Genomic DNA, 24,646 nt, shown 5'->3' on the forward strand with positions numbered 1-24,646 from the left:
CGAAATAATCCAGGCAACCGTGCCAAGTAGATGCCGGCCGTCATTATTCCACATAAAAGAAATCTGAGGTTGAGGTTACTACTCTCTTAATATGAGGGTTTTGTTTTATTTTTGTTAAATTGCACAAAATCTCTCATCCTGACCTCCTTTTTACAGCCTATTACTATCTCTTGTTTATAAAAACAGCCTTGATCGCTTCTTATAGAGCCTGTTACCATTTTCCTTTCTAGCAGAGCTACCCAAAAGGAGTACTACTACTGTTTTAAAAATACTTCAGATTCCCCCTAAATTAGATGATGATGGTATGTTAGTGAGCTTCTCTATGTCTCATTTCCCCCTTTACATGGCTGTCTTACCATCCTTTGAGGGAGAAAGGATGTACTTCCTAGTCTGAATAGCCCCGATTTGAAACCTTTCAAACCAGGACAGACTGAAATAACAACAGTAGAACAAAGCCTCCCTCCTCCCCGCCCTCCCTGTTCCAGTCCTGAAACTACCAGAATAATACTTAGGCTGGAGAGTTCAACATAGGCAACAAAAGCTTCTAGCCACAGTTTTCTTTTTAGGATAGAAACAGGGTGCAGATGCCCAGGATTTGTTAACAGGCGTGATTTTGATGCAGCAAAGCCCATTTTGAGTCAGATCAAGTTTACAGAGGTGTAGCTGATTATTTTGAATAATTAAATGGTGTCAAAACCAGCTGTGATGAATAGCACTGGGGTCTCAAATCATAAATAATTGAGAAACTGGAGTTGCATTTGATCATCCTGATCAAATTCTCGTCTCTAGAGGATGAATGTTTGTCCCGAATACCATCAACATTGTTAAATGCCTCAATATTCTTGCTCGGTCATCCAGCCAACAGTCAATTGAACTAAATCACTTGAACACCACACACATGTGCTGTCCTCATGAATACAAAACGTTTCACTTTAAACCATGTGCTTTGTACTTGGACAGGCACCTTTTCTGGGGCAGCATCTAAGAGCCGCGTTAAACACTTGACGTGTTTTTGTTTGTTCCATGAAACATATGACTGCAGAATAAATCAGAGGGGTCCTTCTCTCTACCACCTTTGCTTTGCTTCTGCTCCAGAAATAAAACGAAAACAAAAAAGCTAGGAGAAGGACTTAATTTAAAACAAGTTGTCAATATAATTGCCTTTAGGATGGCCTTTGGGGACTCCAAATTTGCACAGAGACAGGGGCTTCCGGTCCTCTTTTTCTCTCTCCTTCTCCATGCGAAATAACTGCACCTCCCAGCTGTATGGCTCCTGGGCGATCTCAAAGGGCCTACCTTCCATTATGCCACGTGATCCCCAGAACCAGTTTCGTGAAAAGAGGTGGGCAGGTTAGTGCCATCATCATCATTTCCATTTGAAAGCAGAAACGAGACAGAAAGGAATCGACTTACCCACAAAGCTAGAAGACAGCTGAGCTGCCATGAAAACTTGGCCTCCTCGGCACAACTCTTGCTGCCAGAGATGTGCCTTAGTGAAGCGCCTCAGTGAAGAAAAGGGCAGTCTGTTTAATAGCTCCTCATTGACACCCTGTCATTGCTGAGCTGGCACGGAACCCAGAGCTGGCAGGGTAGTGCGCGCTGCTCTCTACCTTGTTTCCTACATCCCAGTTCTTAAAATCAGAAGGCTGCGTTCACCCACGTCTCCTCTCCAAGGATTAATAATCACGAAAAACAACCGTCGACCTTTGCATGGGCTTAACAGTTAACCCAGCACTTTCCAGGATGTTAATCATTCGTTTTTTTCCAACATCGTTGGGGTTGGAGGTGACATCAGTGCCATTTTTAAAAATGAGGGAACTGGGGATCAGAAATGAAATGACTGGCTCAAGGATAATAAAGGTCACTCCTGGTGGAGCCAGCTTCAGATCCCTCAGACTTCAAATCCGCTGTCCCTGCTATACCTTGTACATCCCAGAAGTGACATGGAATGAGAAGCCCTGTCCTTTGCATGATGACTGCTGTCCCAGTTAGAATGCAGATGAAGAGAGAATCTGAGGTTGCCTCTTTCCTGCCACTAAGTCTGTTCTTTCACAGAAGTGCACAAGCAACTCCCTTTCACCTCATTTTTACTGGGAAAAGAGGGCCTGTTAAAACTCTAAGTGTAAGGAAAAGAAAAAAGAGAATCAAGTCCCCACTTTCCTCAGTGACTGCTTCTGTTATGCTTGAAACACATTCACTTCAAGCTTACAAAAATCCCTGTAAAATAAGAGTTAGCTTTCAGGAAAGAAATTTCCAGTTTTGAAACATACCTCAAAATCCTCAGAGAACCCATGCTGGTTATTAGAATAGAGCTCACCGATGTGTTTAACAAACTGTTTGACAGGAATGGCTTCCATGTCATCTGTGGGAATAAAACAATATTCAGAGTCACAAAGAATACTTCCATAAACAAGTAACACTGATAAGGGATTACTGAAGACAGATATTTGATATTTGCAAAGAGTGATGTAATTGTATCACCTGAAATAGATGTCTTCAAGAAAAGTCTCTGCATTTACTTGACATTAGGGTCTCATTATGATTCTGAATGCCTAAATGCTAGGTTACACAGGGTTTTAAAAATGGTCTTAAACTATTACCTTTATTCTTTATATTCAAGGCAATTTATATAGTTAACTCACCACATCATACTCTTAACTAAAATTCTCAGCTTACCAAGGGTACTTATTTGTTAAGAAATGTTATCACACCCTACGTTTTTCAAAACCTTGCTATTCAGTGGGGTCCAGCTTGAAGTTGGAACAACTAAGTCCTATTTCTGATCTCTGAAGTCTAAGCAATCTTTATACACAATTACAGACAGGTGCCACTGTACCAGCGGGCTTCAGGTGCAATGCCATCTATGTTTAAGTGTTCACAATTTTCGTTCAAGACAGCTGTGTCTACACAATGCCAAATAACCAGTTTGATGGAATTAACTGGATCTTTTTTTGGTGTTGACAGACTAGGTGTAGATTCAGGAAGACTCCACATTGCAATTTATTTGTAGTGTTGTCACTTCAAAAGGGCATTTTCAGTTCCTGAGCCCCAAGTGTGTTTTAAGCCGATTTACCCAGATCCACTCTGCTACTTGAGTACTGCCGGAAAACAGCCACACCCCGCTAACTGGAGCTCCGCAACCTCCTCCTTCCCTCCTTCCCTCGCCCCTCCCCCGCAAATATTTCCTTTTAAAAATACTCTGCTGAATTTGAGATAAACAACAGACATGACATTTACTTTATTCAGAGTGAAAGATCTTTGGCAAACGCACAAACATCTAAACTGCCACAGATGCTTTTCTTAGCAAAGGGTATGAAGATCTGTATGTGTAAATGAGGTCCTACTTTGGCAAGAATGTTATAGATCCAGGCCTGACAATCTGATTTCTCTTCATCTGGTGACAGTTAACATTGACTATGTCATTCCTTCTCTACTTTCTTTCGAGAGAGCAAAGCTCTAGGGTGGCTTTTTGCATCTATTGACATTTTCAAACTTGCATCATTCTAAAGCGGAAAAAAGCATCTCTCATATACTTTGTTTAAGGTGACTTATAAACGTTCATAACCCAAACTGCTTAGCAGAGGAATGTTACTTATCAAATAGGGGGTGCTCTGTACGTACAAGAGTCTTTCTGTGTGAACAATTAAAGACCTAATCATTTTAATAGGCCACCTTATGAAAAAAATTGCCAAGTTATTTACAAATATTTCAGGATTGAAGATGTTCATGAATATGCAATCATTTTGCACGCCCAAGAAATCTATAGCTCCCATAATGATGTAACCAGCATTAACAAAGTAAGCCGAGCCAAAATGTTTCCCCAGAATATTTAGCAGAATGCACAGTTCAAGAAAAATTTCCCAAATTATCTGATCACTTCACTTAAAATGTTTAGAAGTAAGCAAATTCTACAATAATGATCAAGTGGCAAAGAAAAGACCTTAAGTTGAGAGAAGGACTAATGTGTACAAAATTGGAGCATCTCTAAAAGATTAACCCAAGAATAAACTCATCTTTAGACAAGAGGCAACATAAATAAGATGGGTCACAACCTAGCCCCACAAACACTCCAGCCTACAGACTACAGGCAACACTTTTCTCCTATTTATTTTGAAATGGAAGACACGATGCTGTTTCCAAGAGTAGGGTGACGTGGGGTTAATAGTATAATAGGCTGAGGGCAATATTTATTCCACAGTGATAGTTTAGAACTGGAGATTCCCAATAAACTTATGGTGCCATGATTAAGCACATGGACTCTAGTTCAAAATAAGAAAAAACACATCAGCTTTAGAGGTATTTTACTCTGCAAGGTACACACCATGGTGTTTTAAAGGGCATAGCCCAGCTCAAGTTACTCAAACAAAAGCTTTTAGGTTAACAATTTATTATTTTTTCCTGCGAAGTGATCAACTGTACTATCCAAGCTAACGCCACTCGTGCCCAGAAATCAGTTGCTCCGCTCCCTCCACGGCCAGATGCAGCAAAACCCAGCAGAGCTCAGTATGATAATCGTATATGGAAATCACCGACTCACTAGCCTCCAATTTGATTCTTTACCCAAAGAAGTCTAATCATACTCCTCTGGGTTTCCAGGCACCACCAGTAACATCATAAAACTACCAGACAGGCAGGCAGGCAGGCAGGCAGGCAGGCAGGCAGACAGACAGACAGACAGACAGACAGACACACACACACACACACACACACACGCTGTAGTGACCACCATCCACAGCCCAGATAACGCATTATTTGTCTTTCAATCAAGATAAATGAAACTGAGGGGTCGGTAAATCTTTTTTTCCTCAATATTAAGATGAATATAAGGCTACAGCTAATTAGAAGTCCTAATAGTTTTCCTCTTACATCGTTTTTCTATTAAATTTCTCTCAACATGAGCCAGATAATTATAAAATTAACTAGCAGAAGGCCAAGCAATCAAGACAGCATCATAGACCTGATCTGTTCAATTTTTATCTGGAGAGATCCTGTGTTATAAGAAGATATCCATCTGTAAAATGTTATTTCCACCTATACATCTGAGTTTCAATAACAAATGTAGCAACTATTAGTAACTAACTATGGGCCAGGCACCTTCTGTGCCCTTTACATGTATTAACATGTACTCATTGCTCCCCAAAGCCCTAAGAGATAGGTACTATTTTCATACTCATCTTATAGCTGGGAACACAAGCTCAGAAAGATTAACTGAAGCCTGGAGTATGGCAGTGGAAGCTGGCCACAGAGACAAGACAAAGAGTGCTCCAACTGGGAGAGAATAGCTGTTGTCTGGGCCACAGTGAACGGGAAACCACTGGAAGAGGCATTTACTGAGCACCTAGGACTTAGCCAGATATTAGAAAGATGGTGTCTGCCCAAGTGCAATATTTGTTATAATGAACATAAGAAAGTAAGAGCAAGAACAGTGTGTAATGACATGGTGAGGACTACGAGTGCCATAAAAGGGATGGGTTTGATGACTTAGGTGAATATAAATGTTGCTGACACAGGGGTGATGGGGGAAAAACGTAAAGAAAAGCAAAAGATGAGCTGGAATCAAAGTAGAGATGTTTTCACTGACTACAGGTTAGAGGTTGGATTATTATGCTATAGTGAAATGGTCTAACAATAGAGTTGATATAAATGTGAAGAGAGACCTTACTGATTGCCAGGGACTGTGCTCAATGCTTTTCATACACTTCTCTTCACAAGAACTAGGTAGAGAGGATGTCATCATCTTCATGTTACGTATAAGGAGACTGAGGCAACTTGTCTGAGGTGACACAGTTACTAAGTGGCAGAGCTGAGGTTTGAATCCTGGTGTATTAAGCCCAAAGCCTGTGCTCCCATGCACTGGGACACACTGCCTTCATTCTCAGAGCACAGTTTCAAGGAAAAGCAAGGAATTAGAGTATCTCGGCTAATCTGGTAAAATGTTACTGTGTAATTTTGTGCCAATATTTTTTATAGAGCTTTCAGATACCAAAGGTTTAAATTAGGCAAAAATGGGATAAGTACTATTCCCACTAAATCACGCCATTATAAAATATTTGATATAGTCAGTTGAGGATCAAGAAAAGTGGGCTGTTGTTATTAAATAATATCATTTATACCTTGTTCCAAGATTTTAGCCTTTTGCAGCTGGAATTAAATTTGGCATTTGAGAGGTCTTTTATTTTGGTCAATCCACAACAGAACATCCTCATGTACTACCTCTGATGAAGCCTGAAATTAGTCTCTGGTTTGTTCTTATCAAAAGCAGAGCATTAGAAGAGGGTGAACGTCTACTGAGAAGAAAGTAAGAAGGTGAGAGATTCCAAGGAGGAAAAAAAGAGCTGGTTAATGTTGACCTCAAATGCAAAACTTCAGGAAATAAAGAAAAATGCATGTGAACATGAAGAAAAGTTGCTTCTACAGCCTAAATGTCCATCGACAGAAGAATGGATAAAGAAGGTATGTTCTATCTATCTATCTATTTATCCACACACAATGGAGTACTACTCAGCCATAAAAAGAATGAAATTTTGCCATTTGCAGCAACATGGATGGACCTAGAGATTATCATACTAAGTAAGTCAGAAAGAGAAAGACAAATACCATACGATATCACTTATATGTGGAATCTAAAATATGATACAAATGAACTTATTTACAAAACAGAAACAGACTCACAGACATAGAAAACAAAGGTATGGTTACCAAAGGGGGAAAGGGGTGGGGGAGAGATAAATGAGGACTTTGGGATTAGCATATACAAACTACTATATATAAAACAGATAAACAACAAGGTCCTACTGTATAGCACAGGGAACTATATTCAATATCCTGTAATAAACCATAATGGAAAAGAATGAGAAAAGAATGAATATATATATATATGTATAAAAGAATATACATATATATATCTGAATCACTTTGCTGTACACCAGCAACTAACACAACACAGTAAATCAACTATGCTTCAATTAAAAAAAAAAAGAAAAGTTGCTTCCCAAATCTGTGGTTATGTCTCTGTTGTATTTACATCCTCAGAGCCATTAGAAGGAAATCACCCATGCCAAAGTTGCTATCTCTCAATCTTAAGGAACAAGAGATTAGATAAACAAAAAGGGGAAAACTTAGCAATTTTTGGTTTGAAATTCGAAAGAAACAATCAGCACCCAAGCATCCCTGAACATCCACCACAGGGAGGCGCTGCAGAGGGCCCAGCCCAGTACACTGCTTGGTGGTAGGGTCTTTAGCCTGCAACTCAGTCAAATTGTGCAGTTGTTACTCTTATCTGCCACCATTGATGGAATACTTCCTGCGTATCAGCCATCCAGAGGCAGTGGAGTAAGTGCCAAAAGCCAGAGCCAGTCTGCCTGGTGGTATGACTTCACCTCTCTGTGATTCCCTTTCCTCGTCTCTAAACAGAAATCATAAGCACCTAACTCATAGAGCGTTATGCACAGTAAACTAGATAACATAAGGACTTACAATAGTGCTTGGCATTTAGTAAATGCACAAAGCTATGGTTTACTGTTAGGTGCTAATCGCTTTACATGCATGATCCTATGATCTAGGGGCTGTCATGACCCCTATTTTATGGATGTACAAAATGTGGGTAAGACAACCAAAGAACTTGGCCAAGGTCTACTGTCATCATGAAGTGGCAGGGCCAGGCTGACTCCAAAGCTGGCTTCTTCCCCCTTACATGACCTCTCTAGATCTTAAATTGAACATACAGGGTTAGAGAGGGCAGAGAACCATATAATGCATTTTAAAGAAGCTCTCCAACCACAGCAAAAAAGGGCTGAAACGAATCGCTTTGGCTTTAAGGGTAAACTTCGGTTACCTGGAAAATTCACACTGATATTCTGGTCACCTTGATGATGCCAGGTAAATAAAAGTGTCACAGAATTTACCTTTCTGACAAGATGCTTAGCTTTGGGGTTGATTGGCTTAAGGACTGTTTAAGAAAATATCCCTGCTTGCTTGTCACTCTGGCAGGCTGTGGGTACATATAAAATTACCATTAAGATTCTGGAGGGCCTTAAGTCACTTACTGAGGCCAATCTCCATAAAGTTCATTTAACCCTTAGCAGTTCCTTCAACCCTATTCCAGATCCCAAGCAAATCTATCTGAGGGAAGGGAGACCCTATAAAGCACAGTACTTGGGTCAAGTCAGTCGTGCTCAGAGCTCTCTCCAACCCCACGCCCCACAACGGGGCTGTTACCAGGGACTGCTAACCACCCCTGTAGTGGACAGACCTCAATATTTGGAACTCGGTCCCCTTCTTATCTGCCCCCTCAGCCTCTCAGAGGCCAAGTTCAGGCCTCTCTCTGTGCTTGGCGATACCTGTGTCACCTTAGGAAGATAAAGCAAACAGGAAATAAAAGAAGATTATCAAGATTTTTAGTTCCTGACTTAGGACACAACAAATAGATTTTTGTCCAAATCAGACTCTTAGGATGCAAGGAGTGTTGCGGAGATGGGAACATTTTATTTCCTGCCATAAAAAGAAATGTCTTTTCATTTATGACACAATGAAGTCAATAAAGAAAGGGCTTCATTATAGTCAAAAGACCAATGAATCTCCTTTGGAGATAATCTCTGTATAAATAAAATATGCCAACAAGGTTGGTTTAATCCCAAGGGTTTTAAACTGCATGTTTAAAACCCCTTTATGTGCTGGCACCCTGCTGAAGCCAGTGACCTTCAAATTATTAAGATGTATTTTAACTGCGGGAAAGGCATGAATCATTTCTGGATTTCTAAGCTACTGGTTAGCAGCAACATTTTGTTTTGTAACGCTCTTATTAGAAAGTTAGATTTTCTAATATCCAGAAAAAAAACATGTATAAGGACATTTGTGTTTGACAACATGCACATTTGGAAAAGCCCTTTCAACACGCTCTATGAATGGGCTAATTTCATGACCTGAGTTCTGGCTTTAAAAAGCTATATATAACGAAAATCTAAAAGAATAAGTGGCGTAATACAGTGAATATAATTTGTAGATGACATATTGTATGTAAGGCTTCATTAATAACTACAGCAAAAATTTTATTCAAGCTTATTGTTTCAAAAAAATATCCCAACGTGGGAAACACTAGATTTTGTAAAATACTTGTAGATGCTAAGAATAATATGGACCTTAAAGGACAGAAATTTGTGACTACTTCAATATCTTAGAAGACGGAACGCTAGAAGGGGGCTGATAGCTAGGTTATTACATTCAATTACTCTTTATTCTCCCACAGTAACCATGGGAAACCAGTAAGCATGGAACATTTGATTTTGAAAACCCATTAGTGAAAAATACTGAAGTCAAAGCCTGAAGTCTCTCCTTTCACTCTCCTGAAGAAGTCACAATTTAACTTAACTGGAAGAAAATCCCCCACTTTTCTCATGCATCATACATGGAGCAGGTACCACAATATAAACATTTCCTAATAAAAGAATTGATGTCACCTCTCTAGTGATTGGAACTTAACCTCAAAAGCACCTCTTTCCTGTTGGATAATAATACTTTTGCGTGTGGAGTTCCTTCTCATGTGGTGGGATAACTAACCTTAGCCACCACACTGGCTTTACAATTTCCACATTTTACAGAGATGTAGGTGAGACCAGGAAAAAAAAAGTCTTCATTCTCACACCACTGTCTTTGCCAGTTAAACCAGAACACCCTGAAGATTCGAAATTCCTAAGTTTCAGTTAGAGTTAGTAAAACTGATAACTCAAAATTCCTCAAAAATTCCTACAGACCGCTGTCTCCAAGAGATGAGTATTGAAAGGTTAGCAAAAGGTTAGCAAAGGTTAGCAAAGCTTTCCTTAACGTTTCATTTATTTTATAATACTTTTTAAAAGTCAGTGTAACTCACTGACTTCACTTATGCTTTGGGATTTCAAGACCAGGGTTGTTTATTTGTGAATTTAAACCTCAGCAGAATCATCCAAAAGTTGGTGATTTAGTGTCTAAATTTATTCAGCATTCAACATGTTTGTGAATTGCTCCTCAAGGCATTTAAATCACACAGACCTACTTTTGCATAGGGAATGGAGATATTGGTGGTGGGGTGGGGGAGGAGTCTTTTTCTTAGGAAAGAAGAGACTAAATGACTAGAAAACAAAGGTAAGAGGAGAGAGTTTTGTTTTTTTTTTGCTATGGAGGAAACTTCAACAGAAGAATGATGAAACTCTCTCATGGAGGATGAAAGAGAATTTAATGGAAAAGCAAGTGGTCAGTGCTAGTGAAAGAAGAAGAAAATGATAAAGAACAACTCAGAAAAAATTTAAGAGAACAGTCACACGTATTTGAAAATGTCTTGATTTAATGAAGCAAAATTCAAATGAGGAGCCTGAAGTCTTGAGATATCAGGACTGTCAGAGCAGCATGCCAAGAGGTGGCAGAGACATTTCTAAGCACCTGGACTTTGAAGTCACACAGAGATTCCAATGCTAGCTCCACCATTTGTCCACGTAACCTCAGGGAAATTAAATGATGTCTCTGAGCCTCAGTTTCTTCATCTGTGAAATGGGGATACTGATTGCACCTGTTTCCCTAAGGTTGTAGTGAAAAATAAAGCACGTAGTTTAAATCAATAAATGTTCAATAAGTATTAGATGACGATGATGATGTTTTCTGAAAAAGGTTAAGTGTAAAATAAGTTCTAGGATCAGAGTATATTACACATTTTACAATGATGACCTAGGAACTCTATTTTGCAACAGTTCAGTACCTGAATTTTCAGTCTCACCCTGTTGCCCACATTTTAAATCTATATAATGGTTCAGTTTACTGGTCGTTGTCTGGAAATATCTTTTTAAAAAAATCAGTCATAGCAAATGAGGGGTTCAAGTGATAAGTTGATACCTCTAGGGCTCAGTAGTCTTTCTTATTAGGTTTTGAACAAAGATAAAATATAAGTGAGATCCAGTGGGCAGAAAAAGTATTCCATATAAGCTCTATAAATATTCTACTATTTTTAAGACACAAAAACAATTAGATAATTCTTAAGGTAAATCATTTTAAATGATCCCAAGGAGGTCTCCAAGGAAGAAAAATTGTGCTGAAACCTTTAATAGAGTGAAAAAAACGTGTGATTTCGAAAAAAAATCGTGTTTTCCTTCTATTGATTTTTCGTATGCAAGACATAGTTGCAGTGTAATAACTGGAAGAAACCTTAAGAATAAATACAATCATGGATTGTTGAAGTAAAATTCCAAACTACTTTACAAATTTAACTATTAAATAGGACTGTACTTTTGTTTAAGAAAAATAAGAGACTGTGATCAAGTTGAAAGATTTTTAAAGAAAGGTCATGGAGGGTAACTTCTTCCCAGTTAAGGGTGAAATAAGTTTTCTGTCTAGGCATGCCCCTAGTGAAGGCTATTGCTGTCTATAAAAACCCGAGAAAACAGTGAAAGAGCAGTCTCACCTTTGGTTTCGGCAGGTAAGTCCTTTCACGCCACACTGCATTACAGCATTTAAAGTAACTCATTTTCACAAACGTGTTACAACTCATCAAGGATGCACCTACTTAATGCCAAGGGAGGCCCAACTGGATACAATGGTTTTCTCAGTCAATGGAGAATCTGAAGACATTTTTCCTTCCATGTACTTCTACCACCAGTGAGTAAGAATCAGGAGAAACTCACATTGAAAGAAATGTCTTTGGGTTGTGAGTACTTAATAACTTGGTGATTAAACAGCCTGCCGGGAAATGAAGCAGAGAACATTCAAAAGCATTTCTGGTCCAAGACAGCTACTCAGAGGTGTGGCAAGGCAGGCACGATTGACGGCATTTTCTGAGGATTCCGGGGAACTGACGTCCTGAAGTCCAAGCCCAAGAGCATGGCGAGGTCGGCTGCACCCAGTAGATCTGGACAGCGTTTGGGACAGTCTTAACCTGGGAACCGTGCAAATGCTTGCTCTCCATGGCTGCCGGGTTGAGCGATATCATGATTTGGGAAGGAAAGCTTCCACAGCTGACACTTCTGGCTTCCTTTAAGCTTTCCCAAGTGTTTTGACACATACCATCTTATTTGATCTTTTTTTAAAAATTAATTAATTTATTTATTTTTGGCTGCGCTGGGTCTTCGTTGCTGCATGTGGGCTTCTCATTGCAGTGGTTTCTCTTGTTGCGGAGCATGGGCTCTAGGCGCGCGGGCTTCAGCAGTTGTGGCACGTGGGCTCAGTAGCTGGGGCTCGCAGGCTCTAGAGCACAGGCTCAGTAGTTGTGGTGCACGGGCTTAGTTGCTCCGCCGCCTGTGCGATCTTCCCAGACCAGGGCTCGAACCCATGTCCCCTGCATTGGCAGACGGATTCTTAACCACTGCGCCACCAGGGGAGCCCCTTATTTGATCTTTAACATTGCGTCGTTTACAAGTAGGGCAGACATCCTGCTCACTTTGAAGATTCTGGAAACTAAGGCTCAGAGAGGTCAAGGCATTGACCAAAGGTTTCATGGCAGAGGCAGGGCAAAATCCTTGGTGTCCTGATTCCCCATCCAGGGGGAAAAGAAACTAAAAACTGAAAGACAGCCCAAGAAGTATCTCACCATTTAACCTTTTTAAATGGATTTCAATTGCCCAGCTACCCAACAGCTGTGTTTGTCAGCGGAATCAATTCAGAGGAGAGAGTCTCCCAGGCTTTCCAGAGGGCAACAGATACTCTAGGTGATGCAAGAGGAAAATGATTATGCACAGCTGCTGTGCAAATCTGGCAGATTCAACAAAACTTATTCCCTGAGGATGGTGGGCTGATTCCTGTCTGCCACTTCTCAAAGGCAAGAGCGCAACCTCCTCCACCAACAATAAAGGTCAAGGGTCAGTAGAGAAGAATGAACGTAACACAAAACCTATCCCATCTGTATGGGAATCATTCAGCGGCCACAAAACGATCCAGTAGGGTACTTACCCAGACACTTTTCTGCTATCGCTCTCTTTTCTGTGTGGCAAGCTTTAGTGAGAGAAGCTGACCAGAATGGAGAGAACATGGCCAATTCCAGCAATATGTAATGACTTAACACACAGAGACATAATGGGCCAAGTAAGTCCCCAACCATAACTGCACCGGGAGATGAGCAAACAGCAGCAGCATTCCTTCTGCGAACTCAGAGAAGGACTGCACCTCTGAGCTTCACAGCTGTGATGTGTTAAGAACCCTAAGGAAGATACGCCGATATTTATCATTCATTCATTCTTTCGTTCATTCAGAGAGTTTGAGAATGCCTACTACATGCCAGGTATTATTCTAGCACTAAGGAGACATCCACCTGACTTTAGGAAGCTCTCATTGTAGTGGGCGGGGGGGAGACCATAAACAAACAAGTAAAATATATGGTATATTAGATGATGAAGAAAACCATTCTGGAGAATGAGGCAGACAAGTGGGCTGTGCGGGTATGTGGGAGGTGGCACTTAATAAAAGTAGTGCCTCTGCTTACAAAAGAATAACGTCAAGAGGATGAATGTATAAGATATCTGAAGAGAGGTATTTACAAGTACAAAATGCAAGCCAGAGGAAGAGAGTTCAATCCTGGCAAAATGGAAGGGGACGCAAAATAAAAATAGTGGGAGACATCTTCAAATCCCTCATGCCATCTAACACAGCAAACCTGCTGCTGAACTTCTAACGTCTACGGCATTTGTTAGGAATTACTAGTGTCCTCCACCAGTCCCTATATCCCAAACAGTAACTGAGTGTTCCCTGTTTGTACCAAGGACAAATGAAACAGACACCAGATCAAGAACATCTCCCTAGATCTCTACACAAACAGCCTAAGCACCCAAACTTCCAACACTAAGGTAATCAATATTTTCAGAGGAAAGAATCTTAGTAGAAATCTTAAAAAAAAAAAAACCACCCAGTATTTCAAATAGTGATTCTTTTTAAAAAAAGCAAGCACAAATTACCTATCAGAACGAAATATAGTCCAAGTAGATTGCAAATACATTAAGTACGTTTTCCCCTTTTTTCTACTGTTTCTTCCCTCCCCTCTTGTGAATCTACACTATATGAACTCATAGTTATTTGTCCCCCTGAAAGATGATTTCATTACAGGGCAGATATGTAAAGGAGTATGGATTTCATTAAATTACCCTTAGTTAAGGCTCTCGTAGACTGGGCAAGCTTGAAAAGGTTATAAAAATAATATTTTGTCATGGCTGTCACATAACACTGGGGACAAAAGAGGAAAACAATGAGCCCACTGGAAACAGGAGTCGTGTCTTACTTACCCGGAATAGGAATGATAGGGATACTTTCATTGGGCACCACCCGAGGTGAACTGCTATCTTCCACATAGAAATGAGCTGTCTGAAAACATTTTCTGTACAGGAAACAGAAAAACATGCAAACAGTGAGAGAAGAGAAATACACTTTGTCTGAGTTCACCATCTTTCAATTCTTTCAGATTCTCCCAGCTTTAGATTTCACCCAGCACTGAGTGCAGACCCATGGGAAAGTAACAAGATACAAGAAGGACAATATCCAGCCAATTGGAAGAGCCCCAAACAGCTGAAGAATATCCACTTTTTATTACACCATACCCATCCTCAGAGTTAAAAGGGAAAAACTTAGTAATGAACCACTCAGAAACATGAAAAGTTGGCACGGACTGTGTAAACCTGCTGTACAAACTGCGAGTCTTAGCCCACAGTATTCCCAAATTCAACCTGTTCCAGAGGAAGAATTTGCTATTCTAAACCCCTAGCACCGAGTTCAAAGCACACCTCAAACCCTCCCAAACGCAGTCATCAAACAGCCCAAGCACACAATAGCAGCACATTGTTAGCGCTCAGCGAAGGCCCTCGGAGCCCCAGACGGCTCTTGAAGGGGGTCAGAGGGCTTCCAGGGGGCAGGCGCTCAAAATCCCAGGCCCTGGCCAGACAGCATGGGAAACAAGGAGCCGAAGGCTTCAAGTGTCAACTGCTTGTTGGGGCTTCTGTTTTGTTTTTACCTGGACTTGAGACAAAGCAGGGAGCAAACACTGGTCATCACAGGACAGGCAGTGAAAAGAAAAGCCATCGGCAGCTCACTCAGCTTCTGCTTAGTGCTGCCGGCCGGCAGGCCCTCGGCTTTCCTGCAGCCACGTCACTGCTCATTGCGGCCCTAATGAGCTGCCGGAAGCACAGGCTGAATATTTAATGAGGCTGCTCAGCGTGAATGGCTATTGTGACCAGAGAAGGGTCCCTGTTCATCTGGCAGAGGGGCTTCACAATAGCTGGCCCCACTGCTGGGTCTTTGAGCCAAGCAGGCGGCATCCTTCTGGTGCTCGGTGTCCCTGGGACCCATTCTACTCCTCCGGCATCTCTCACCAAGCCCCCATTTACACCCATTGTAGCTTTGCTTTTTCGGGGGGCGTATTCCCACCACTGGATTTAAGTCAACTTTTCTTCGGAACTGTCATTGCTCATCTAATCAGAAGTACCCGGGGATGATTCTGTTGGGTGTACCATGTTGCTATGAAGCCAAAGAAAACGGGGTTGGGGGGTGGATCTGAAAAATCACTCTAGGAAAGCACAGGAGATCTTGGTGGAAGCGAGGGGGCCTCCAAATCCTGTGGATTATTCCCCCGCAGCTTTACACGGAGCGATCAGAACCACGCACAATCAGAAACAATCGCGTGTCACACTGTGAAGTGTGTTCCTTTAAGCAGTGCCTAGTTTCGGATGGAAAGCAGTTCTACCCACTGTACACCCGGGCATGGCTCTAGAAGCAGTTTGGATAGCTGCTCCCTACCATTAGGGGGTCCTGAACATAAATCACTCCCACTCTGGGCACATCTCACGGGACTGCTCTCGTGGTGCTCTGAACAATGATTTTTTTTTCTATGAATTGCCTGGCATTTGTAGGATAAATAATAGAACACATTTTCATCACTCACTGTCTAGCTGCCTATACCTAAATTTGGAAGGAACCGTCAGTCTGACTTACGCTACATGGACATGCAACCTACAAAGTATTTTAGGGCTGTGGTAGTAATGGAATCTTCTACTGAATGTGAAATGATGCAAATCCATGTGGAAAGAAACCATGATTTTGTTGTTTGAGAAACAGAAAGAAGCTATTACCTAAGCTCGTCAGCAAGTTTTCTCCTCTTGGATTCTTCCCCCTACGCCCCTGCCCCCAATTTGTACAGATTTCCAGAATATAACACTAGAGTTAAAACACATAGGATACGGACTTCACAAACTAGCTAGAACCCTAACCACCCAGCGTCATAGCTAAGGAAAATCTACTTTTGTTAAGATACTGACCACTGAAGTACTTAGTGCTATATGACGCTGAAACAAATGGCACACAATTTACCGGCTCAGACTTGAACTAAGTGAAGAAGGAAAAAAGCGCGAAAAAAGACACCCCACAACAACAACAAAGAAATAACTATTCTAAGACCACAATTACTCTACCTCTTAAATTTCCAAGATACAAAAGCATTAGTAAAAAGAATCAGTACCGGCCAAGTGACTGTTAGCGTCAAGTGACTTGGAAAGGATAAACGACGTGGTAGGTTCTTTTTCTGGCAGAAGACAGGCAGACAGTTCACCCAGACTCTCAGTTCCATGTGAGGCGAGAGGCTCCTCATTCTCTTTGAAAAAAGCAGTGTGTACCGAAGCACATCACACGCTAGTGCCCCATGTGTGGCTGTTTATAATGGGTTTCCCTGGAGCAAAAGAACTCGGTGATTGCCAGAAAGGAGCACAGCACTGGGATGAAGGTCAGAAACCCAGAGACACAGCTCCCCACATCTGCACCTTGATGCAGGTCATGTGGGCCTTCCTCCCACCCACGGACTCGGGTGGGCACCCAGCTACAGAACTTGGGGGCAAATGTCTTCCCTTAGAATAAAGGTTTCAGTGGACCCACTGAACATTTATTCAGCACCCACTACACAGCAAGGAGCATGCATATAACGCATTCTTATGGCTGGAAGCCTTAAAAACACCTCAAGCCTGGCTAAACATTTGAGTAATTTAGAAAGGATTGTGTGAGCACGTAATTCACAATCTCTGCAGAAAAATTAGGAAATAAATACAAATGAACAAAAAGGAAAAACAATCAATTAAAGTTACCCTCATCCTTCTCTTAGTAATCTTCACTATTAATATTTTGGGGTATATCCTTCCACACTTTTCCTCACTTATTGACTGTTCCTTGATCATTGACAGTGAGGGGCTGGGAGCCCCTCAACTAAACAAGACAGACGAGGTCCCTGCCCTCATGGCAGTTTATAGTCTCTTGGGGAAATCAACAACAAACAAGTAAACAAATAATTTCAAATAGTCAAGAGCTATGAAGAAAATAAAACAGGATGAGGTGGTGCTAACTGATGCGGGGAGGTGAAGGAAGGGACCTCACCAGGAGGTGGCATCGGAGCTGACAGCTGATTGGGGAGGACCAGTCGTAGGAGGGTATAGGGGAAGACCATTCTAGGCAGATCCAGGAGCTGGTTAAAAGAGCCTTGGAACAGAGTAAGCTCATCCACTGCAGGAACTGAAAGGAAGCCAGACTTAAGAGCAGGGAAAGAAGTGGACCCAGAGAGGTGGGCAAGAGCCAGGTCGTGCCAGGTCGAAGGCCACAAGCTTCACTGGCATGTGAGCGATGGAAAGCCAACGGAGGGCTTTAATCCACGGACTGGAACGGTCTGACTCATCTCCTTTGAAGCGCTCACTCTGGCTGCTAGGTGATGAACAGAGTACAGAGCAGCAAGAACGGAGCAAGGAGATCCATCAGGGGCTACTGATGTAATCTCACCCAAATACAGACAGGCAGGTCAAAATGAGGTCATATTTATATGTATCTCCTTGATAACAAGTATGAAGTGACATCTCACATTAATGTCTCTTCCACTTCATGGATGCACTACATTGTTAGATATCTAACTTATTATTTCTTGAATAACTATTGACTGGGGGTCTACTTTGGGCGAGGGACTGACTACGGTGCTCAGCTGTGGTCACCTTTTCACTACCAGTGACCACACGGAGATGAACACTCTGGGGGTACACATTCTACACTGAGTTTAAAATCTAAGAAAAGGGGCTGGTTCAGAGTCGTTATCACATGACATTTTATTGAACTTGCTCATCTCAGAGAAATCTCAGGAGAGGGTTTTCTTTGTTTTGGTTTGGGTTTTTTTTTGCCTTCAGCAGTATCCAGGAATAAAAATGTAAAGGCAGTGATTTTGGAGAAGAGGAAAAGAAAATGGAAGTTTTAATGTCTCTAAATGTCTCAACTGTGAAGTGTTCGAAGAGGCAGTCTTGTCTCTAATTCTGAGCTCAGGAAAATGGAGATAAAATTTCTGAAAATGCCCGACTGTGTCACCAAGCATGCAATTTCAAAGTTCTATCTAGGTCCAGTTCACTTCCAAATAACTGACTCTAAAACCCCTCATTGAATGAAAAAGATTCTAGGATCATCAAGAGTCATTTTCTAAAATTATTTCTTCACAGTGAGTATTTGTTTATGCCAGTACCTTAAAAAGGGAAAACTATAAAGTAGATCATGTTTGGAATAAAAAAGTACATTTTCAAGTTTCACTACAAATTACAGTCCGATGGGTTCCCACCATAAATTCTGTTTTCACCGCTAGCCGCCTTCTTTCTTTCTTTCCTTTTTCTCTGCCCACCCCTACCCCTATATATGTGCTTTAAGGAGCTGAGAACAGATCTTTTTATTTTCTTCATTGACCCTGACTGGCTTAGTAATGATCCAAATTAGTTATCTTTTACTTTGCCTCATCTACCTTTGAGAATGTGTTTTCCTGATACTCTGAGTTTCCCAATTTAGGAATTTAAGTCCACCTTAGTTTTGGAGGGTCCTGAAGTCAGTCAGCTCCCCCCACCAACCCATGCATGCACACACGCGCACCCCACTGAAGTTTCAATTACGCACTGGTTATCACCCAGTGGTACGTATCTCTTTGGTTTGGGAAGCTTTTAAAATAGAGAAAAACGGTTCCTGAGAGTCTCCAGCACTCTAGGAAAGCCCTAACAAAATAAAAAAATCTTGAATGGCAGGCACCTTAAAAATGCCCAGAGAAGACTCTAGATTTTAAAGGGTCCCCTATGAGATAGGAAACAGTATTAAGAATTCAAGGATGGGGACGTCCCTGGTGATCCAGTGGTTAAAACCCTGCGCTCCCAAGGCAGGGGGATGGGTTTGATCCCTGGTCAGGGAACTAAGATCCCTCATGCCGCACGGCGCAGCCAAAAAAAAAAAAAAAAGAAAAGAATTCAAGGATGTTAACATGCTCATCTCAAACACAGAAAGAAAAACTGTATTGCATATACTTGAATAAAAACATGAAAGTTCTTCTGCTTTGTTTCTGTTATAAGTTTCTCAGAAACAGGAAGGAATTCTCCAAGTTGGAGCCAAGTGTTCTGCCACTGTATGGAACAGAAGTCTCAGAGCACAGAAGAAACTCAGATTTCTCAAATGAAAGTTTTTCCTCCTAAAGCTACCTTTTAAGCCACCTTTGTGGCTTTATGGCTCTACTTGTCTGCCAGCAAAATAAATTTTAGTTTCTATGAAGGAATTGAAGTTGTCGATACTAACTTTACTATCAAGCAGTTCATGATGTTCTGATGTCCTGAATTCCAGGTGTCCTGCCACTTGAACAAATCTGAAAACCACCGAGTTAGATGGCTTTCTAAACTCCCCCTCCCCGGCCCATGAAGCAAGTACCACGATAGAGTTCCATCACATGTTCACTGAACGCTCCCAGATGGATGCAAGAAAAAGACATCCCAGTTTGCAGGAGATACTTTTCCTCCATTCAGCTGGAGGGGAATCTGGGCCAGAACGAAAATGAAATGGGAGATGTGAGTCTCTGGGTCCCACTTCTCCTATGCCTCTCACAGACTAAGCATCTCTCACCTCGAATGAGAGTCTACCGTTTAACGGTATGCATGTTTCAAATGACACAGCCCCGGAACACAAGCCAAATGCTTCTGGTTCTTGACCAAAGATGGTCAACTATGTGTATCTCACAGGAAGTTCTAAGTAGCAAAATGGAAACAAGCTTTCTATATTACTCTCCATTCCTTCATCCCTTTTTAGAAAACCAACATGGGCTCATAGTTTAAGATTTCTAAGAAAGGCTCGACTAGAAGTGAAAAGGATAATGTACTATATCCTCTCCAGTAGTTGATCAGAAGTGGATCCTGGCTAGCAGCTCCCTGGTCTCAAGACCACACCCCTCTACCTGTGGTCCAGACCCATCCAGTGTCTGAAGGCCTCGTGGCAGGAATGGGCACGTATACATCAGCCTGGCTTCTAAAAACCCATAGACACTTAAAGCTTACAGTCATGAACAATGGGTCTCGAACTGAAATTTCTAAAAATAACTTCTCATTCTTTTAAATAAGGCATACATTTTGAAGAAAGACTTTTTCAAAAATCAAAAATTCTACTCTTGGGCTTCCCTGGTGGTGCAGTGGTTGAGAGTCCACCTGCCGATGTAGGGGACACGGGTTCGTGCCCCGGTCTGGGAAGATCCCACATGCCGTGGAGCGGCTGGGCCCGTGAGCCATGGCCGCAGAGCCTGTGCGTCCGGAGCCTGTGCCACAACGGGAGAGGCCACAATAGTGAGAGGCCCACCTACTGCAAAAAAAAAAAAAAAAAAAAAAAAAATTCTACTCTTGAGAAAGCACAGCCCATGTCAAAGTATATCTTCTAGTCAGGATGCAGTAGATACCAACTGAGATCAGTAAGCCATCAATGCCAATTCCCAGAGCTCCCCACCGAAACACACATGCTGCCAGCACAGGACAGGCTGGTGTGTTTAATTGGCTCTCTAGACGAATGAAATACACACACACACACACACACACACACAGCTACTCTGGCAGTGCTTTATAACTTAATACATAGACTCAAGTTACAGAGGCTTCCTATTCAAACAAAATGCAGCAAACTACAAAGATAAGCAGGAACCCTCTAGATTCTCCCTTCCTTGCCTCTCATTTCTTTCCAGGAATCTGACACATCTTAAGGCAGAACACCCAGTGAGAGCAAACTTCTGCAGAAAGGCTTTCCTTTCTGCTGCTCCTGTTTTCCCAGGTACCTGCTTAGATAACCTCTGATGTGTCCTAACAATTTTCTTACTTAGACCTCTTCCTGCCCCTCGAACAGGAAGCTGGGAATAATTTAGGTGACTGATACTTTTCAAAAGCTAAGTGCCGACCTCCAGTCCAGGAAGACTGAATATTGGAAATGTGTGGAGTTCCACTCCGTACGGCTCCTCCGAAGGCAGAAATCCAGACCCGCTTACAGGAGAGGGGGTTTCTGAGGTCTCTAGAAATCTGGGTCAAAATGGGCATCCCTTTGGCAAGCTTGAGATCCTGACCCTGTTGTCATCCAGGGTCCTCGGCTTATAGTAACACTGCCCTTAGCATCAGTATGACTGATGGGGCCGGGGCGAGAGCAGGATCACAACACGATTTCTAGACTCCTATGAAAAACCCGGATTATAAAATAACCAAATATTGATATATAGGGATTAGGAACCAAGTCACTGTCTTTAAATTGAGCTCAATGGTTTTATAATCACATCAGAGTGACAAGGAGTTTGTCAGTGGCGTGCAGCTCAAAATGCTAAGTGCAGGCTAGAACGGGCCATTGGCTGAGCTGCTGTTGAATATTAATTAAGTAATCGTAACTGATTTGTATACTGCCCTCATCTAAATTTACGGCAGCACGTCCGCTAATAATCCCGTTCATTCTCACGCCGTGGAGTACAGAAATCACGTTAGTATTTACTTTTGTAAATGGAGCTGTTGTAGTAAACCGTGTATGAATAAGAGCCATTTATAAATAGAAAGTGGCAACACGTTCGCATGCCTTCCAGGAAGATGACTGAGGGCTGTGTTAAAAAGACATGGATTGATATATTAGGGCAAAATGTTTCAAGAAATGGAAGTGACAAAGACAACAATAGAAGAAAAAGTCTGTGGGCGTTGATGGGCTTTTCCTCAAAGAGGAGGGTCTGCTAGAAATAATGCGGGGGTCCCGCTTAGAAAAAAGCCCAGTGTAAGTTCTGAGCTGAGGTGTTTCACATGCAACCACTCACTTGCGGTTGAGTTTCCTTTACTGCATGTTAAATGACTCTGTTTGTAAAACTCAGTTTATACTTGGAGTATCTTTTCAGGAGGGGATCTTCTAGAAAAAAGAATTGAGGGCTGTGTTTCTCATTTGCACATTCTCCAAACCGTCAGAGAGACACGGGATCTGACAAATACCAATGTCCTTGTGGGGATAACCTAATGGCATAATTCACATCAGGGCTATCCTGGAAATCCTGGGACAGATGGTTGCCATAACCTGGATCAGTGGGGCTTGTCAGGTGTGAGGAGGAGATGATGGGAGGAAGGGAAGAGAAAAGCGAACAAAATTATGTTGAAACTGAGTGGGGGGGAGGGGGTGACAGAGCAAAGAGATATTAAATGAGGAGAAAGTGTCTTGAAATATTTTGGATCTCACATGGGTAGGAGAGATGTGCCGTTCAAGTCTCGTTACAGCTGGAAGTGACAAAAATCTGATTTCTGCAGTGAGAATTTGATTGGAGGATACAGACTGCCTGCAATTAACATCTTAGGAAGGTGGGAGAAAATTAACAAATTATATCCACATCAGTGGTCTCAAGGCAACATCCCTCCTAGCTAGATATTAAGTTTGCCAAGAAACCCTTGCAGACACCCTGAAGTACTGGTAACGCTTTCCAGGAGATAAGAGAGGAAAAGGTCACTTCATAAACCACATTTTGACAAGACTGAGAACCTGAACAGGGCAGTTTGTATGTTCCAGCTGGTTTTAAGGAAGTGAGCTCTGGGCAGTCCTTGCCAACACTCCCAGCTGTTACCCAGAAAGAAGGCTTTGAAGTCATCTCCCGTTTAGTTAGGACCCTGGCCTGGAATGTTCTCCATTTCTGGACTGAGGCTTCAGGAACTCTTCACCTTATCTTGCCGCTGTTTTAGAGCTCTGACACAATTCCCCACTGACTGGGAGGGTTAACGGGGACAGGATGGTCCAACTTATTTTGGGCAGGAGCTAGGACAAGGAAATTCACATTTTATTTATTGCACATATGATTCAGTATCTGTATCATAAAATGGTCTGGTAAAAACCTTTGGCAACTACTTATTTCATTAACATACTGACTGAACTAAGTCAGGCTTTTGCTGTAAGAGTCTTATTTTAAGGATCTAGTGAGGTATTATGTGCTTCTTCACTAAACAGCCCCAGATTGCAGTACTTTTTAAATACCTGGGACCATCTGGGAAAAAAAAGTTGACTCAGACATCACACTATCAACCAGGTTAAATTCCAAATGATTTAAGAATTTCACATTAAAATTTGAAGCCATAAAAGTACTGTAAAAAAAGTAACCTCAGAATGGGGAAAGATTTTCTAATGACGACTCAAAACTCAGAAACCAAAGAAGAAATTTATGGATAAATCCAATTATATCAACATAAAAGAAGCAGCATAAACACAGTTAAAAGGCAAACCACAAATTAGGAAAAAAATATTTGCAACCCATATTGCTGACAAGAGAGCTCTCTCTTAAATAGAAAAAGACCAACCATGCAAAGGAAGAATGAGCAAAAGATAAACAATTTACAGAAAAAGAAATACAAATGGCACAGACATATGAAAGATGTTTAGCCTCACTTACAATAACAGAGAACACTTTATTAAAACTACACTAAGACACCATTTTTTTTTTCACCTATAAAGTTAGCAAAAATGCCGAAGTTTGACAACACACTGTGCTGGAAAAGCTGTAGGGAAATAGGCAGGCTCGTGCATTGCTAGTAGAAGCCCACCTTGGTGTCTCCCCAGGGAGAGCAATGTGGCACCATCTATCAAAATTACAAATGCACGTAGCTCGTAATACAGCCAATTTCTTGAATTTATCCTACAAATAGACTCATCCACTTGCAAAATAACATATAAAGTTATTCACCACACTATTGTTTGTCATAACAAAAGACTTGAGAACAACCAAAATGACAGCCACAGGAGACTAGTTAAACAAATCACAATACAACTATACAAAAAAATATCGTGCTCCTGTAAAAAAGAATGAGAAAACTATATACGCATAGAGAAAAGTCACGTTATGTGAAAAAAGAAGGTTTATGACAGTGTATGCAGTATTCTCCTCTGTAAAAGGAGATAAGGGGATATAGGTTCATACACACACACACACACACACACACACACACTCACTCACACACACACACACACACAGAGAGCAACCTTTAAGAATAGACAATTACCTAGTAGTAGTGGTTACCTGTTCATGATGGGGTAGGAAGCAGAGTTTGGTGGGTGGGTGATGGCATGGAGATCTCGGAGTATATATAATTTTATACTTTCTGACTTTTGACCCGTGTCAAGTATTACCTATTCAAAATCCTAAAAATTGAAAAATTGACAACTTTTTTGGAAAAGTAAACACTTGGGTCTGATTTTTATTGTTTTTTCTTCCCCCTTCTGGGGAGATAATCAGCGATCCCTTCTTACAGCCTTGGTCCTGCTTGGTGATTCTGTCCACCCTTGGACTACACTGACCCTCCCTCCCTCCTGACGTGGGAGAGGAGTGGTTAAGGCCAGTGAGGTTAGACAAAGGGGCCAAGAGGAGCAGGGC

The 24,646-nt window shown here is 41.6% G+C and overlaps 1 protein-coding gene across 4 annotated transcripts in view; it reads right to left on the reverse strand.

Annotated features, from left to right (window-relative positions):
- The window catches only part of PTPRG (protein tyrosine phosphatase receptor type G), a 747,832-nt gene that overhangs the window by 44,886 nt on the left and 678,300 nt on the right, over positions 1 to 24,646 (reverse strand). For all 4 annotated transcript variants that reach the window (XM_082638320.1, XM_082638318.1, XM_082638319.1 and 1 more), the window contains 2 exons: positions 14,226 to 14,317; positions 2,271 to 2,362 (listed from right to left, as the gene is read on the reverse strand). In XM_082638320.1, coding sequence (XP_082494446.1) covers positions 2,271 to 2,362; positions 14,226 to 14,317 — 184 coding nt within the window. The remainder of the gene's footprint in view (positions 1 to 2,270; positions 2,363 to 14,225; positions 14,318 to 24,646) is intronic.

This window comes from Mesoplodon mirus, assembly GCF_964341445.2.
Source record: "Mesoplodon mirus genome assembly, chromosome: 12".
NCBI lineage: Eukaryota > Metazoa > Chordata > Mammalia > Artiodactyla > Ziphiidae > Mesoplodon > Mesoplodon mirus.